At 39.7% G+C, this 15727-nt stretch overlaps 3 protein-coding genes across 4 annotated transcripts; 1 reads left to right on the top strand and 2 right to left on the bottom strand.

Annotated features, from left to right (window-relative positions):
* The first annotated feature begins 3049 nt into the window (after positions 1-3049).
* odf3l2a (outer dense fiber of sperm tails 3-like 2a) lies at positions 3050-5126 on the top strand. Its single transcript, XM_039602970.1, has 5 exons — positions 3050-3110; positions 3443-3553; positions 3705-3827; positions 3984-4125; positions 4761-5126. Exons 1-5 carry the CDS (start codon positions 3062-3064, stop codon positions 5104-5106), a joined length of 771 nt encoding a protein of 256 aa, XP_039458904.1. The 5' UTR covers positions 3050-3061; the 3' UTR covers positions 5107-5126.
* A 3-nt stretch (positions 5127-5129) lies between these two features.
* Positions 5130-7802, bottom strand: ebi3 (Epstein-Barr virus induced 3). The gene is made up of 6 exons (XM_031747180.2): positions 7660-7802; positions 7353-7467; positions 7143-7212; positions 6447-6564; positions 6155-6318; positions 5130-5545 (listed from the first exon to the last, which is right to left on the bottom strand). Exons 1-6 carry the CDS (start codon positions 7763-7765, stop codon positions 5390-5392), a joined length of 729 nt encoding a protein of 242 aa, XP_031603040.1. The 5' UTR covers positions 7766-7802; the 3' UTR covers positions 5130-5389.
* Positions 7803-8487: 685 nt separating this feature from the next.
* LOC116326056 (rab GTPase-activating protein 1-like) lies at positions 8488-13357 on the bottom strand. 2 transcript variants are annotated; one of them, XM_031747155.2, is made up of 8 exons: positions 12771-13354; positions 11844-11924; positions 11618-11728; positions 11255-11359; positions 11077-11160; positions 10924-10995; positions 10417-10683; positions 8488-8751 (listed from the first exon to the last, which is right to left on the bottom strand). In XM_031747155.2, exons 1-8 carry the CDS (start codon positions 12879-12881, stop codon positions 8521-8523), a joined length of 1062 nt encoding a protein of 353 aa, XP_031603015.1. In that variant the 5' UTR covers positions 12882-13354; the 3' UTR covers positions 8488-8520. The 2 variants fall into 2 exon arrangements, with proteins under 2 accessions (XP_031603015.1, XP_039458902.1); XM_039602968.1 differs by lacking the exon at positions 11844-11924 and having other exon boundaries at positions 12771-13357.
* Between the last annotated feature and the right edge of the window lie 2370 nt (positions 13358-15727).

Here is a 15727-nt window from a genome sequence, read left to right as displayed (position 1 = left end):
GAAGTAGCCAACTTTATTTTTTACAATTATTATAGATGTTTAAGGCTATAAAACCCCTCACTACACACTTTATACACTTATCACTTATCTTTATACACTTTTCTCAGACAGGCATGAACATTTTCACACTTTTCTCTCTTGTTAAACACTCTTAAAGATCAAACCTTCGTAGAAAAATAAGTCCAGTATTATAGAATGAAACCAAAAGCACCCGCGGTTCCTTTTGACGGTGCAAAACGTTTCGTCGACATTGTTGGTTTTGTCGGGGAGAAAACTTACAAACATACAGTACAGCACTTCAGAGTCACACAGCTAGCGATAGAAGATTTATTACTGCGTTAATTTGACCAGCTGAACGCATTCTGTACTGTACAGGAGACACAGCACGAGATTGATTGACAATGATCTACAGCCAATCAGGACGCAGAACTCAATGCACTGTAAGAAAAAAAAAAAGCATGCAAAATTGCACCAAAAAAAAAAAAAAAAAAAAAAAAATCCGCGAAAGGTAAACCGCGTTATAGCGAGGGACCACTGTACATATATAAAAACATCACAAATAAAGGGACATTGATTACTAAAAGAAAAATGAAAACTCTGTATTTACAGTACACAATAGATACAATAAAGTACCTAACTTAAATTAGTAAACTTGGCCTGGGTGTAGAAACACTTGGACAATCTTGTGCACGTCATGCAGATGCCTTCAGTTCTTCACATATTAAACGTGCATCAACCACGCTGGGCTGTAAATGAATGATGAATGAAGAATTATGATGAAGTTTGTCAAGCAGCACAAAAGAAAGACGCCTTAAATGAGTCAGAATGACTAGGTGTGCAAAATAAAAATGTTCACAAGCAGAAACAGGTGTGGCGTCCATGGAGCATGGCAGTCAATGATTGAGAGTAAAAACAAAAAGTGGCATGCATGTAGTGGTCCTGTCTCTTACTACATCTTATTGTTTTTCCTTTGATTCTTGGCTGTATAATCTACCAAAAACCACATGTGAAAGAGTGCAGAGCAAGCAATAACAAGCTTATGTCTCCATCGAAGCAATGAATCCATGTTAGAGCTCGACAGCGAGTAACATCTTTGATCCCTGCTTGTTACATGGTGTCAGTGTTTATCTGGGAAACTTGAGACGCTGGTTGTGTTTTCTGTCATGCTGGGAGTTCATCTTCCTCTGACAAGCAGTATCTTGTTACTGTGCCTGTGAGCACTCAGTCAGCAGTGCTTAATATTTAACTAGCATGGAGTTCTCCTTGGTCATGGCTCTGCTCTCAAGCCTTTAGTTACCTCTGCATCCGGTGTCCAGGGTCCTGAATGTCAACAATGGGGAGCTCTATATGTGCATGCCAAATGCTAATCCTACTCCGAACTTCTGCCACAGCTGACTCTTTTCAGATGGTGTCTAGGTGCTAATTCAGTAGCCACAGTGGCCCGCAGTGATATGGAAATTGTGGCTGTAAATCCATTGTTCTCATGTGCACTGACACAACCTTTTATAAGTTCAATATAAATATTAATATACTGATGTGCTGTGGTTCTCACTGCACAGTACTGAGGACCCGATACTGGACACAAGGCAAGGCAAGGGGCTGACAAACACTAAGGAAGGAAACAAAAGCAATAAAATAAAATCAGGACGGATGAGAATGTGATTTATCAAAGTAAAACAGGAACCAGATTAAGAGATAAGGTGAAACAAGAAGCCACTCATGCAGTGACACTTTAAGTCTTAATGCCATTGTTTTTGTTTGTGCTTTTTGGGGGAAAAAAATCCCGTGATCGACTGACAGCCTGTTCTGGGCACTATAACAGCTGGGATGGGCTCCATGCTTCGTGGATGAATAGATGGAAAAACACAAAGACAGGTAAACACAGAAAGACAATGGCACTAATGCACTAGACATATGGACACAAGCCAGGGAAACTTTAGGGAAATCAGAAAAAAAAATATTATAAACACCCGAATTAATCACAAAATCAAAACAGGAACCGAAAACTCAACAAATGCAACACTAGAACCCGGGACGATGACAGAAATCTTATGTCTTGGAAGAAATACTGTAATTTATTTACATAAAACTAAAACTGTTAGTTTAAAGTGCATAAATAATCGGAGAAAATGGACTTTAAGGACAAAAACAGCAGCAGAAAACGGGAATCAGAAAAGGTCCTTTAACCTTTTGCTGATAAAAAAAACCCTCCTAATTCCTTGTGAAATTTATTGTACTAATAAAAAATTACATCAAGAAATCTGAATTATCTGAATCTGCACAATGTTTTTGGTCAGTTCTGCCTATGCTTTTCAACACACTTAGCTTCATTTCTGTCATTTTGACTATTTACATGCTACTTCTAAAATTTAAAGTAGTCATAAAGTAGCCACATTTTCACCACTTTTTGCTGTTAAATATATAAATAAATACTGCAGAAGGCCTGTGAGGCTTTTCGAATAAAATTGTGTCCACTTGACATCAAGAAGGACCCCAAATGAAATTTGCAAGCATTTGTACTCACATAAATATCCTTACAAGTTCAATAAAGAACTTGGTGTTTAATGCTCAGATATCAATATGCAGCAGAGGAATGTTCTAGGTCCTTCCACTTTAATAGCATGTCCACTGAGATGCTGTTACTCGAGTGAAGACAATTACTGCAGTACAGTAACCAAATACTTTGGAATAGTGTTACAAATTAACTACAGTACACGTTACCAACATGATCATTATACATCACTTCAAGATCCTGTTTCAGCAGAGCACTTCACATTTAGATTTACATGCTAAACAATTATTTGAGCTCTTTAAGTGTCTATTTGGTAGAAACTATTTCTCCTGAGGAACCTTGTAGATAAAAAGGTTGACAACAAGTTTGTGCAGATCAGGGCCTCAGTCAAGATAGGATTTCTTTACCTCATGATAATGAATAATTCAGCCTGGGAGACTTACCTGGACAGAGCCACACAAGAAAAGGAGTAAGAACGGGATGTGTCTGAAGTAACAGTGGACTCAAATAAGAAAAGCCGAGGAGAGGGAAGAAAGAGGTCGGTAGACTATGGAGGAGGCGGAGAAGAAACGGCCGATTATCTCTGCTAGAGAAAGAGGTCAGTTTGAGAAATGTGTATGCCTGCATGTGTGGTTATGTATGTATGTGTGTGTGTGTGTGCATCCACATGGACTGTATTATAGCTGAATTATACAGTCGTTGCTCCATACTTGTTTGAGATTTCTACTTTGTTTAGAATCCATTCCCCAAAAAGCAGAGGAAGTAGGTTAAAATGCATAACCATAGAAAATAAGTCAAAGAGCTCCATATGGAAATCATCAGAGACGATGCAGCCGGAGCCAAAGAGCGGTGGGTGTGCTATACTGCTGCTTGGAGCTCAATCTGTTGCATCATTTTCACCACCATCCTCCTCCACCTACTCATCGTCAGGCCCAGGCCCTGGACGCTACAGCCTGCCCCCTACAGTTGGATACGTCAACCATGACTTCACCAAGCCCAGAAGTGCAGCATATACCTTCCACAGTCGTATGAGCAGTGCCAGTAAGTTGTCAGTTATTTATGTATGTTCTGTTAAACTTGCCCTCAGTGGACCAATCATGACTAAGGAGTGCTACAAAGAAGTACTTAATGCTAAGCTGGAGCAGTTAAAGTAAAGGAATAGCACTTTCATGGTTTTTGGCCTTGTCTGCAGTGGTCTCTGTGGACTCCAGCCCAGGACCGAGGTACCACGTTGGATCAAAGGTCACGCGCTTTGGCTGCATGGAAACGCCATCTTACTCCATTTTGGGCAGAGGAGGGCGCACAGGAAGTAAAGGTAAAAAGAAAAGAAAAAACCATTCAACCTGTGTGATTGACGTCAGATATTTGGACAAGCATTAGTCATCCATCCATTTATCAGTCCATCCACCCATTCATCCATCTTCACCCTAAAATAAAGGAGTAATTTCAAACTACTTTCCTTTTATGTTAGGTGACCTATTCCAAACTCCCGGGCCCGGGGCCTACAGTCCAGAGAAGGCTCCACCCCTCAATGGCCACCGCAGACCACCATCACACGTTATTGGAGCTCGAACCAGATACCGCTCTGTGGATGCTGTACCAGCACCTAACAGGTAAAGGCGAGGAGGAGAGGTAGATTGAAGGTCAATGAAAGTGGTGTGACATCACCTGTTGGTTTGTGGATCCCTTTCCTGAAGCCTTCCAGTATCCATAAACGCAGTTCAAGTTAGCGTTTAGTATCAATCTAGGACTTAATTCGTTTAAAATTGTGCATAGATTTCTTGAGCATTCTTTAAGTATGCAGTTTTAAAACTTGCAGCCACTGTTACTAGGCTCTGACTATATTTATTTCTGCTCTAAAGTCCGACAGTACAACATGGAAGATTGACTCTATTATGGAGTAAGGGTTAAGTAGCTATTTGAGGAACCTCAACTTTTTAACTTCTGCTTTGAAATTCATTCCCAGCCTCAGAGGTTGTTGCTTAATAGCGTCTGATTGAGCTCCTTTGTTTCCTAAACTTAGAGGGGATAGCCTGCTATATCCACCCCAGCCATTTCCTACTAAGTCCACAGTCTTTGATAAATATGGTTTCCTTTGTTTTTTAGGAAAGAAGAATGGGCTTGGGAGTAGGTGCCCAAGACAGCATGAGGAATTTGGAAATCAATCAGAGAATAACACCAGATTCACCATCTTACATCACACTCAGTGCTCCTGTTAACCTTTATATTGTTTTCATCAATCTTCCAGTTACAGTCTTCCTAATCTTCTGGGACATCATATTCCTCACAAACCCTCCAGTGCCAGCTACAGTTTCTCAGCCCGGAGGAAGGTCGGCGCTCCCTCTGAAGATCTCGCCACAACTCCCGGACCAGGAAAGTACAACAGCACCAACCCGGACATTTACCGTCAGCGCCATCCGTCCTTCACCATGCAGGGGAGGACTAAAAGGCCCGATTATTCCTCTGCTATTCCTGGCCCTGGCGCCTACAGCCCGGAGAGATTTCATTTGCACCTTCCAAGACCACCATCCTTCCCTCTGGGCATCAGACACTCTGAGTTTGTCACCCCACTTGTGGTAAATGTAACTGACTGACAATGAGCATTTGCTTCAGACACCTTATTTTTATTCTTTTTGACTTGACAAACCAACACTGTTACAAAATAACAATAATAAAAAAAAATACTGACTGAAATATAAAATACTTAAACTGTGCACATGTTATCCATTTACAATACTCTTTAATAAATAAAACAAAATATAAATAGTTTGTGTTTGCATTGTTCGTGCAGTTAAAATACCAGAAAATGAAATTGTTTACTTCAGTGCAAGCTTAACAGGAAATGGGTAAACAAAAAAAGGAAGTCAGTGGAACTTCCTACAGTCTTTTTCTTGGTATTGTGATCTTGACGGGTATACTCCAGTCGCTGCATTTGCCCAGACCAAGCAGGTCCCTAGCACACACTTGGAACAAGTATGGCCTCCCTGCGGGCAGGCCCTTCAGTTCAACCTTGGTGTTCTCATAAGGACCCAGCTAGAGGAGAAAATATAGGATACATATGTAAAAACACACATAGTTAACACCAGGAGGCTACAAGTCAGCCCAGTGGAAAAAGATACTGGTTACTTTAAGTCACATATTAAAACGAAGTAAAGGACTTATAAATAGTTGATGAATCATAAACCGTTTCATGAAAGTGGATGGAAGAGTTTAGTAATAAGGCAAATGTTTTTGCCATCATTAGTCATACTTTCAAATCAGTTACAGTGTGTGCTGTTGCACATTTTTAAAAAGGTTTCAGTAAATCATGACCAACATCTTAAAAACAGTTTATGAGAAAATATTTTCACACAATTTTGAACACTTGAAGTCAAGTTAATGAGTCTTGTAATATTTAAAAGGAAACAGAAAAGCTACTGATGATTAAATGATTAAATTAAAAACTGGATCCTGTAGACGATGGGAACTTTTTAGAAAAACAACAAGTACAAAAAAAGCAATTTGAGGTTGCTTCAAAAAGTTTGGGTAATTTTGAACTTGCACATGTGATATCCGTGTAAGCGTTAAGTGTGATGTGCCACTTACAAAACTTGTGGTTACAACACTTTTATGCAAATATGGTGTGATGAAAACCATACTTACATGAACAGACCTTCGGGTCCCCTTGTTTTCCCACTGGTAGAGAATCTGGTATTTTAGGGGGAATATTACCATGTTGGTCCAAGTAGGTGGAGGAGACCACTCAACCAACAACTTTCTGTTGTTAGTAGGGGAAACCCGGACATCAACGGGAGGATCTGGTTTCACTGAACACATAGAACAGATTTTTTTTTTAATTTTATTGCTTTTTTGTTTGTTTGTTTAGATAAAAACAGGAATTGGGTTATGAAGCTAAGTGAAGTTTGATCACATTCGGTGTAATTTCATTTCTCACCTATATCCTCCAGCATGAAGTTTGTTAGATGGGAGCTGCTTCTCCCAGAATGAACTGCTGTGATGTTGATGATGTAGTCAGTAAGAAGCTTCAGGTTGGGCAGCTGGCAGATCCAGAACTGAAAAAAAAAAAAAGAAAGAGAAAGAGACGATGAAAGAAAACTTTGGGGAATTCACAAAATGACAAGCACTTGAGATGATCAGAATTAGTAATCAACGACAGATCACAAATTACTGAGACCCTGGTTTCCTCAGACTCACAAGATAAACTTGAAATGATTCAAAAAAAGAAAAGAAAAGAAAAGAAAAGAAAAGAAACAGGATTTTCCAAAACTCAGCCTGTCCCATCAGGTTTGTGGATCATTCAGTACAGTATATATATTTATATATATATATATATATATATATATATATATATATATATATATATATATATACACATACAGTACAACTTATCTAAATGAGTTAAATTTTGTTGCATGAATTCTGGAAACCACCTCTTCTCCTTTCTCTTGGCTGCTCGCAAACCTAAGGGTTAATGTCACCCCATGACTGAAAATTCCCTCCACACTATGCATGATGCATGATTTCAGTCTCAGGATCCAGGGAATTTTGCTCATAACAGACAAGAATATATCCAAAAATTCCTAGAAGCAGAGCCAATATCAGATGATCTCTTAATGTTATAAACTGGTACCTGCTCAGAGGATGAAGAGCCAGGTGGAAGGAGATGGCATTCCTTGGTGCTTGCCTGATTATGTCTCTCACTGGTAAACACAAACATTTACACATAAACACATTTAAGAAAAAAAAGGCTATTTAATGACACTTGTTAAGCAGAGTGTCTTCTACAAAAAAGGGGTCAGTGGTTTGGGTCAGCACCCACTAAAACTATTCACAGACTTACCTGTATGTGGCAATGTAATGTGTGGTAGGGAAGTGGGGTGGTTTAGGCCAGGTGCACAGGGTCACATTCGGATAGCTCGAACACCGGCAGTGCACCTTGGGAGCGGAGAGGGGATCTGGCAGGGAAAAGCTGGATTTAGTCACTGAGTACAAAACATAAACACTGATAGAAATACAGAATAAAGAAAAATACAAAATTTAATATCTGTATCTGTGTCACTTTGAGAATAATATTATAACATAAAATAAAAGAAAAAAAGAATAAGTGGAAGTGGGAAACATGTAGTCAAGATCAGACTAGCACTCACTCTGTGATGTTCCAGTTCCTCTCAGCAGGTCCACTGCTTGACTTTCAAGAATGCTAATTAGTAGAATCACAGTGACATAGCCACCACCAAACACTGCAGCCCTCATTGCTTCAGAGGAGGGATTATTCACCAAGAGCAGTTTTTCAAAGTAGTTTTAGAAATGTTACAGTCAACTCCCAAACCCGGGTCCAAGTTAAATACTACTCTCTTCTGTTATTCCCTTGTCCTTTGCCCTTCTCCTTGCAGATCTGCACCTGTCTTTGTGTCAAAGTACAGCGATAACAAGCTGCTTCACAGTCTCGCCTCCCCTGTGTATTTGAGCGCCTCACAGCTGATCACGGTATAAAAGCCAAAGAGGTCATTGCGAAAGAGGAACAGTCTTGGTCTGGTGGAGCACAGGAAATTCCTTATAAGAACTGAACAGTTATGAATTACTGCATCCTGAGTAAGGTTTCCCTACGTCATGAAAGAGAATTTTTTTAAGTTGTTACTTCTTTAATGGTGCATTTATGGCACAAACGAAATTACTGGTCTCCAGGAGCCTCACAGGGCACGTGGATTTACAAATATGCAAATAAGCTTATCAGTAAAGACAAAATCAGCAAAGCCAAAAAAGTCCCTACTTCATATCAACTGTCAGTGCTCTCTGGTACTCTCTGGTACTCTCTGGTACTCTCCTCAGCTCATGGTGTCTTGACTGCCATCTAGTGCACAAATTAAGAATCAGCAGGTACAGGTTTAAATCATTCTGTATATACAGTGGTGGGTTATCACTCGGGCAATAAAGTCATACTTCAGCAGAGGTATAACCCCCCTCTAGTGTCCAGTTTTATGTCATCTGCGCATTCACAGTCCAAGCTCTCAGACATTTTCTCGATTGACTCTGTGAGGCCACGATAGCTTCTTGGGGCTCCATCCAGAGAGGGAGGCACTGTGGAGGTTCCAACCCACTGTGTGAGTCCCGTCTTTGTGTATGTTAAGACTGTGAAGCCCCCCGCTGGAGGTCCGCAGCGAGGTGAAGGCCTTGCTGATCCAGCTGTTCTTTGCTTCCTGCAGATCACTGGTCAGGATTCCCTTCTGGTGCTCCAGCTCCTGCATGAGGACAACACAGATGTTTGACTGCAAATACTGCATTGTGCAATTAATTTTACTATGTTTTTACTAAATATGCACTTATGTTTTTTTTATTTAAATTATCAAAAAAAAATACTTTTAATAGTTTTAAATAACAATGACAATTCATATGATTATTGGCAAATTAACGCTCAAGTTTTTAATCTATTTTAGGTCAGAGTTATACCTGAATTTAACTGTAATGATTAGTTTTAAATAATTCACTAACTGGACACCATTATGAATTACTTCAACCCTGTAAATCCTGAACCATAAAACAATTGTCAGAAAATTCTATTTTTTTGAAACTGCAGTGTTTACCGAACCTTCTGACCAAAGTTTGCACATGCGAGTTTTATTTTGCATCATATTTGCTACATTAAGCATTTTTTGCACAATTTAGTTACATTTTTCAGGGAAAAAAAGTTGCACAGATGATTTAGGAGTCTCAAAGGCTCACAAAAACACACGTATTAAATATGATAGAAATATGATAATGTATTGTGGAAGTAATGCAATTTATTTATATGCCTATTTTAAGCATGCCAGATATGTGATTAGAGCACTTTAATACTTAAAAGTAATAAAGTAATAAGTAATGAATCTTGAAGTATTCTTCAGGATTATCCCATTATGCTATTTCTGTGTTATTTATGAAGCAAATGACTTCAAAAATGAGCCAGGGTAATTCCTGTCAGCTTTTGAAGTCTCTGTTTTCTGCTACTTCTTCCTGAAAATGTTCCTTTGCAACTTTCACTTTCCAGTGTTGTCAAACCTGTTTTACTGGAACAGCGACAATATCTCAGAACCTGGTCCTGTTGTCTGTCTCCAGGGGCTTATGCTTAGTAAGAAGTGCTTCATATCAGCTTTATTAGAGGTCAGGTGTCAACATATTCCCTATAAAAAGCCAGATTTAATGCAGCACTAGACTAGCAGAGCTCACAATCATGCTAATGACCACTTTAAAATAAAATAATCTTTTTTTTTTTTTTTTATTGAATGCCACTGATCTCTCCCCCTTATGCTCAAAAAACCAGTTGAGGTTGTTTGAGCAGCTAATCAGGATGCCTTCTGGGCACTTTCCCATCAGGTTTTCCGGCCACATCTATCCATCTATCCAGGGAGACACCCCAGAGCCAACCCAGAACATGGTGGAAGGATTATAAATCTCATCATATTTGTAACTGGCTCAGTATCCCCAAGCAGGAAATGGGACTGGGGAAAGAAAGACCCTATTTAGCCTGCTACCACCTCACCCCAATTCTGGATAAGCGGAAGAAAATAAATGGATAGACAGCTGGATGGGTGGCAACCAATATTTATCCAGATCTTGCTTGATTTTTCTTAACTTTGACCAAGAAGCAAACTGAGAGAGATATTTTATAGTGTAAAACTATGACAAAAACATTTTTTTGCTGCATTTTGTTGCCACTTATTGGCTGACATATATCCAGATATCCTCTTATCTGCAAAACACTGACAATTTCCAATAAATATTAGCCTACCAGGTTTTTTTTTTTTTAAAAAAAAACCCTTTATTGTGCATGTTTTGGTTACATGCTTGTAGATATTTGTGAAGGTCAGAGATTTAATCAAGATATGTATCTATGAATGGTCCGGTCCGGTCTGATTCACTGGTCTTACCTGGATTTTGCACGTGGCCTCCACCATCTGGAGTTTGGTCTGGACCAGCTCCTTTTCCAATTCCCCAATCTGAGCCCTGAGGAGCTCCTTTTCCTGCTCCCTCCTCCTCTGCTCCTCCAGCGTGGGACCTTCATCCATCTCCTCCAAGCCCTGTTCAGTCACTTTCTGATCTTCCGTCTGCGCAGCTGTTCCTGAGTCCCCACCTATGTCGGACGTTTCATCTGAATTCACGACGTGTTGACAGTGGGAACAAGCTTTTATTGCACTCTGTAATGAGAAAAAAAAGAGTGTAGCAAAAATTAAATGATACAGATTTTTTTTCTCTCAAACGTGACATATGTAATAGATAATCTCTGATGAGAAAGTTGAGTAACTGATGAGTTAATAGAAAGGTTGAAAGAATTTTATACAACAACAGGATTGGAAATGAAGCACGGCGGAGGTAAGAGGTGAGATAAAAGAAGAAGAGATGACAGCAAAGCTCCAAAGGAAGAGTGCTACCCTCACCTTAAGTGAATCCATCTCCTCTCTGTGGGCGGCTTGCTGGCTTTCAAGGCGGTTTGTCAGCTGAGAACAGATCTGAGCCAAAGATCACGACTTTAACATAATTAAGCAAAAGATCAGCAGAAGAAATGTAGTGACTTTAGAAACCCTCTGTACCTGTTTGTAGTCTGCAATGATACCAGACGACCTTTTGAGTTTCTGCTCAGCCTTTTCTATTTCTCTCCGAAACACTTCCTTCAGCTATAATGAAAGATAACATTCCTTCGCTCAGTTATGCCTGCAGTTAAATATCAAAATCTCTGATTGTGAGGAAGCATGAATAACTTAATCTCACCATGGCATCTTCCTCCTCTTTCCCTCTTTTCTCCTCTTCTGTGGTCTGCAGTTGCTGTCTGGTTTCCATAAGGTCTTTGGTTAGTTCGTCCACTCTGTCCTCCGCCTGCAAAGAGACAATCGCAGCAGTCAGCTCAGGATATTACTCTTTCATCGTGAATGAAACTTTTATATCGATGTCGCATATAACTGCAGGGCCATGCACAATACCAGAAGTTAATAATAATACAATAAGACAAAAGCACTGCGCTATTCTAATGAAATGTAAAATGAATGCCAAATATATTATTCTATTACGGTTACACTTTATTCATTTCCTGTGGGGTTTCTCTACCCTTTTGAAAAGGGCAGTAATTAATTGTACCTTGTCTAGAGCGTTCCTCAGGGCCACCTTGCTGGTGATCAATTTGTGGGCCAGATTGTCATTTTCCTGCTCCAGACGAAGGCTGGCCTGCTGAAGCTGACGGTTTTCCTTCTGCAAACCACAGAAACAATCTATCAAAGTCTCAGCATTAAAAAAAAGACATTTTAGAAAAAGAATAAGAAAATAACTTGAACATGTGCTGAGTTTAGAGACAAAGACCCCCCACCACATATTTGTCCAAAGTGTCTTCCTCGTCATCCATTATTTGAAGCCGGCACTCCTTCAGTTTAGCTTTCTTTGTTGGTACCTAATGGCAGAGAGTCAAAATACACTAAATATAACAACGCAGAAAAACTGTCATATTTGACTGAGCTGAAGAAAGCTATCTCCTCCACACAGATATTGTGCCAGATGAGGGATGAGCATGACAAATCAAGAACGAGCCCAAGAAAGAGATCCAGAAGGAGATAGCACCAAGATAAGATAAAATAAGCACATGGGGAAATGATCAAATTACAATGCCTGAGGGAATAATAGTAGAAGGAAGTCTGAAATGGCAATTTCCATATCTCAGATATCTAAAATGAACAACCAGAAATCATTCCCTTTTTTTTCTAAAATTAAAATCCATCCATAAAACATCCAAAGGAATGTTTTATGTGTTGTGATTGTACTTGCAGCTACCGTTTAGCCAGTTGCTCGTGTAATAGATGTAGAAATATTGTAAAGATCAAACCCAAACAGGCCTGTAGAGGCAAGCTAAGGGCAGCACTACACCCATTTAATGCTTTGCTTCTAATCAACATTCACATAAGGATAATCTGTAACTTGAAATGAGTGTGTGAGTGTTACAATCTACTAACATAATCATTTATATTAATAGGTTGTTAATATGCATTAACAAGTAAGAAGAATTTTGTTGCTGTAGAGGATAAAAGTAGTGCCTTGTTGGAAAGATCAGCCAAATGTGTAATATTTCTTCTGAAATGTAGACATCTAAACATTGAAATACACACAGGCAGTACAAATCTGCTTAAGGACAGTACTTGAGTAAATATAGACTCATGTTCTACTACTTCAATGCTGAATTATGAAGAAAAATAGCTGTTGTCACTAAGCGCACAAACTGAAAGAAAAAGAAACAGAGTCTTACTGTGAATTTAGGTCCTGTTTCAGACTCTAGACAGGCAAAAATCTCCTCCTCGCTCATCTGCTCGATTGCATGGGCATCGTAAGCATTGACCATGGACACCTCTTCCATCATCTTGTCCAAATATGCAGCTACAAGAGCTGCCTCCGCTCAATCAGATGTAAACAGTCAGAGCTTTTGCACGTCGAGACTCCAATTTTAAACAGACCCACGAGAAGTAATGGGGATCCCGTCAGGCCTGAAGGACAATGTGTCTCTTAAGTGAATTAAAGAAGCGGGTTCATAGCGATGCAGTCACCTTCTTTTTCCTTGCAGTGATGATCGTTGCAAGTCCAGTATTTGAGCATAAACAGGAAATATCAGGTTAAAGTCCAAGTCATCCGAGGATAAGGAAAGTCTGTTTATAGTCCAAAGGTGAGTAACAGAATAATACGCCAAAGGTAAAATGTATCTCTGCTTAAATCCTCGTTAGAGGTCAGTCAGAACTGCCTATTGTTTCAGGAAAAACAGTGTTATAGGTATTCGGGCGGTAACAGGTTCAACAGGGTTTACAACCGACCTGAGAGGGAGTGTGACAATAAGACAACCTTACACACACCCAGAGCAGAGCTCGGCTTTCTTATCAACTCACGTGTCCATGCTCTCTCTCTCACATGCACGTATACATATATAGAAGAACAAAAAAAGAAACACGTGTTTTTGGAGCTGAACTTTTCAAACAAACTAGTTCACTCTAATTTATTTGGTGAAAGCAAGCTCACGCTATGAATTGTTTTTCTCTCACACTTTAAGCTTTCAAACCTCTTTAAAAATTCACTCCAATCATCTTTTCTTCTCCTTTTTTTCCCCTTTACACTTTTCTTTGCCAGGTAGAGGTGCTGTGTGAAGCTGCCAGACCCTGCTTATGTATTTAAAGAGTAAAAGATGTCGTATTTGCGATCTGTCATCCGCAGGTGTTGGCGTGACAGAGAACTGTCGCTCTATTATTGTCATGGGTGAAGCAGCCTGACAGGGTATGAAACGGGTCGAGCAGGTAAAGCACTCAAATACCAAAGTGTGGAATAACAAAGATGATTCTGCGTTCGACGCCCTCTTTTTCCCCATGGTCTCAGTGTCACTTTCATGTAATGGTGCATGGTTTCTCTTAATTCCTAGCTTGCATTATAAACCTCTCAGTTTTTATCTTCTCTTTCTTGATGACAGACCGGTTTCTTTTTTAAGGTTTCACTTCCCTTTCTTTAAACTTCAGTGTTTCACTACCTTTCTTTATCTGAATTTTGTAATTTTTATTTGTTTCCCCTTTGTGGCTTTAAAGAAAAAAATCAAAACAATTCCCGCTCTAATGTACGTCTGTGGTTTTCTGTTTTTTTCTCTTCTGTGACCAGAAACTGATTTCAACATCGCGTATCTACTGTCTGAGTCACCGTGTGGAAAAGACAGACCAAAAAACCATGTAAATATACACCAATATCTACTGCATATGTTTAGTTACGTTTTTTTGTTTCCCCCTCTGTGGCTTTTTTTTTTTTTTTAATATGCACTTCCTGCTCTAATGTACACTACCAGTAAGTTTGTTTTTTCTTTATTTTCATGACTATTTACCTTGTAGATTCTCAATGAAGACATCAAAACTATGAATGAACACATATGGAATTATATAGTACACAAAACAGTGTGAAGTAACATTTTGTATATTTTAGCTTCTTCAAAGTAGCCACCCTTTGCTTTGATTACGGCCTTGCACACTCTTGGCATTCTCTCGATGAGCTTCATCGGGTAGTCACCTGAAATGGTTTTCCAACAGTCTTGAAGGAGTTCCCAGAGATGCGGAGCACTTGTTGGCCCTTTTGCCGTCTCATCTCAAACCACCTTGATGGGTTTAGGTCAGGTGACTGTGGAGGCCAGGCCATCTGGTGCAGCACTCCATCACTCTCCTTCTTGGTCAAATAGCCCTTACACAGCCCAGAGGTGTGTTTGGGTCACTGTCCTGTTGAAAAATAACAGATGGTCCAACTAAACACAAACAGGATGGGATGGCAGGATGCTGTGGAAGTCATGGTGGTTCAGCGTGCCGTCAGTTTTGAATAAATGCCCAACAGTGTCACCAGCAAAGCTCCCCCACACCGTCACACCACCTCACGGTGGGAACCATGCATGTAGAGACCATTCGTTCACCTTTTCTGCGTCGCATAAAGACACAGCAGGTGGAACCAAAGAGCTCAAATTTGGATTCATCAGACTAAAGCTTACAGTTCCGCTGGTCTAATGTCCATTCCTCATGTTTCTTGGCTCAAACAAATCTCTTCTGCTTGTTGCTTTTCCTTAGTCGTGGCTTCTTAGCAGTTATTTGACCATAAAGGCCTGATTTGCACAGTCAGAGCCAGTTTCATCCTAGTGCTTAATGGTTTTTGCGACTGCACTAAGGACACATTCAAAGTTTCCAGACTGACCTTCAGTTCTTAAAGTGGACTATCGTTTCTCTTTACGGAGCTGATTGGTTCTCGCCTTAATATGAATTCTAACGGTTGTCAAATAAGCCTGTCAGCTGTGTACCAACCTGATTCCTGCACAACACAACTGTTGGTCCCGACCCCACTTAAAGGCAAGAAATTCCACAAACAAACCCTGACAAGGCACACCTGTGAGGTGAAAACCATTACAGCTGACTACATCATGAAGCTCATTGAGAGAAGGCGAAGAGTGTGGAAAGCAGTAATCAAGGCAAAGGGTGGCTACTTTGAAGAAGCTAAAATATACAAAATGTTCAAAATCTAAAATGTAAAAAATATTTTGAGTTATTTCACTTTTTTTTGTTTACTACATAATTTCATATGTGTTCATTTATAGTTTTGATGACTTCAGTGAGAATCTACAATATGAATAGTCATGAAAATAAAGAAAAACCATAAAATGAGAAGCTGTGTCCAAACTCTTGACTGGTAGTGTACATCTGTGGTTTT

Source organism: Oreochromis aureus, linkage group 19 (assembly GCF_013358895.1).
Source record: "Oreochromis aureus strain Israel breed Guangdong linkage group 19, ZZ_aureus, whole genome shotgun sequence".
Lineage (NCBI taxonomy): Eukaryota > Metazoa > Chordata > Actinopteri > Cichliformes > Cichlidae > Oreochromis > Oreochromis aureus.
This window is presented reverse-complemented; position numbering and strand designations above follow the sequence as displayed.

Excerpts from the sequence above, each read along its gene's own strand:
- odf3l2a (XM_039602970.1), top strand. The coding sequence starts at position 3,062 with ATGGAGGAGGCGGAGAAGAAACGGCCGATTATCTCTGCTAGAGAAAGA. Across the intron at positions 3,111-3,442 it reads TATCTCTGCTAGAGAAAGAG|GCCCAGGCCCTGGACGCTAC; the intron begins GTCAGTTTGAGA and ends ACTCATCGTCAG. Across the intron at positions 3,828-3,983 it reads AGGGCGCACAGGAAGTAAAG|GTGACCTATTCCAAACTCCC; the intron begins GTAAAAAGAAAA and ends CTTTTATGTTAG.
- LOC116326056 (XM_031747155.2), bottom strand. The coding sequence starts at position 12,881 with ATGATGGAAGAGGTGTCCATGGTCAATGCTTACGATGCCCATGCAATC. Across the intron at positions 11,729-11,843 it reads ACACTTTGGACAAATATGTG|AAGGAAAACCGTCAGCTTCA; the intron begins GTGGGGGGTCTT and ends TGTGGTTTGCAG. Across the intron at positions 11,161-11,254 it reads AAGAGGAGGAAGATGCCATG|CTGAAGGAAGTGTTTCGGAG; the intron begins GTGAGATTAAGT and ends CTTTCATTATAG.
- ebi3 (XM_031747180.2), bottom strand. The coding sequence starts at position 7,765 with ATGAGGGCTGCAGTGTTTGGTGGTGGCTATGTCACTGTGATTCTACTA. Across the intron at positions 7,468-7,659 it reads AGGAACTGGAACATCACAGA|ATCCCCTCTCCGCTCCCAAG; the intron begins GTGAGTGCTAGT and ends TTTCCCTGCCAG. Across the intron at positions 6,319-6,446 it reads CTTCATGCTGGAGGATATAG|TGAAACCAGATCCTCCCGTT; the intron begins GTGAGAAATGAA and ends CTATGTGTTCAG.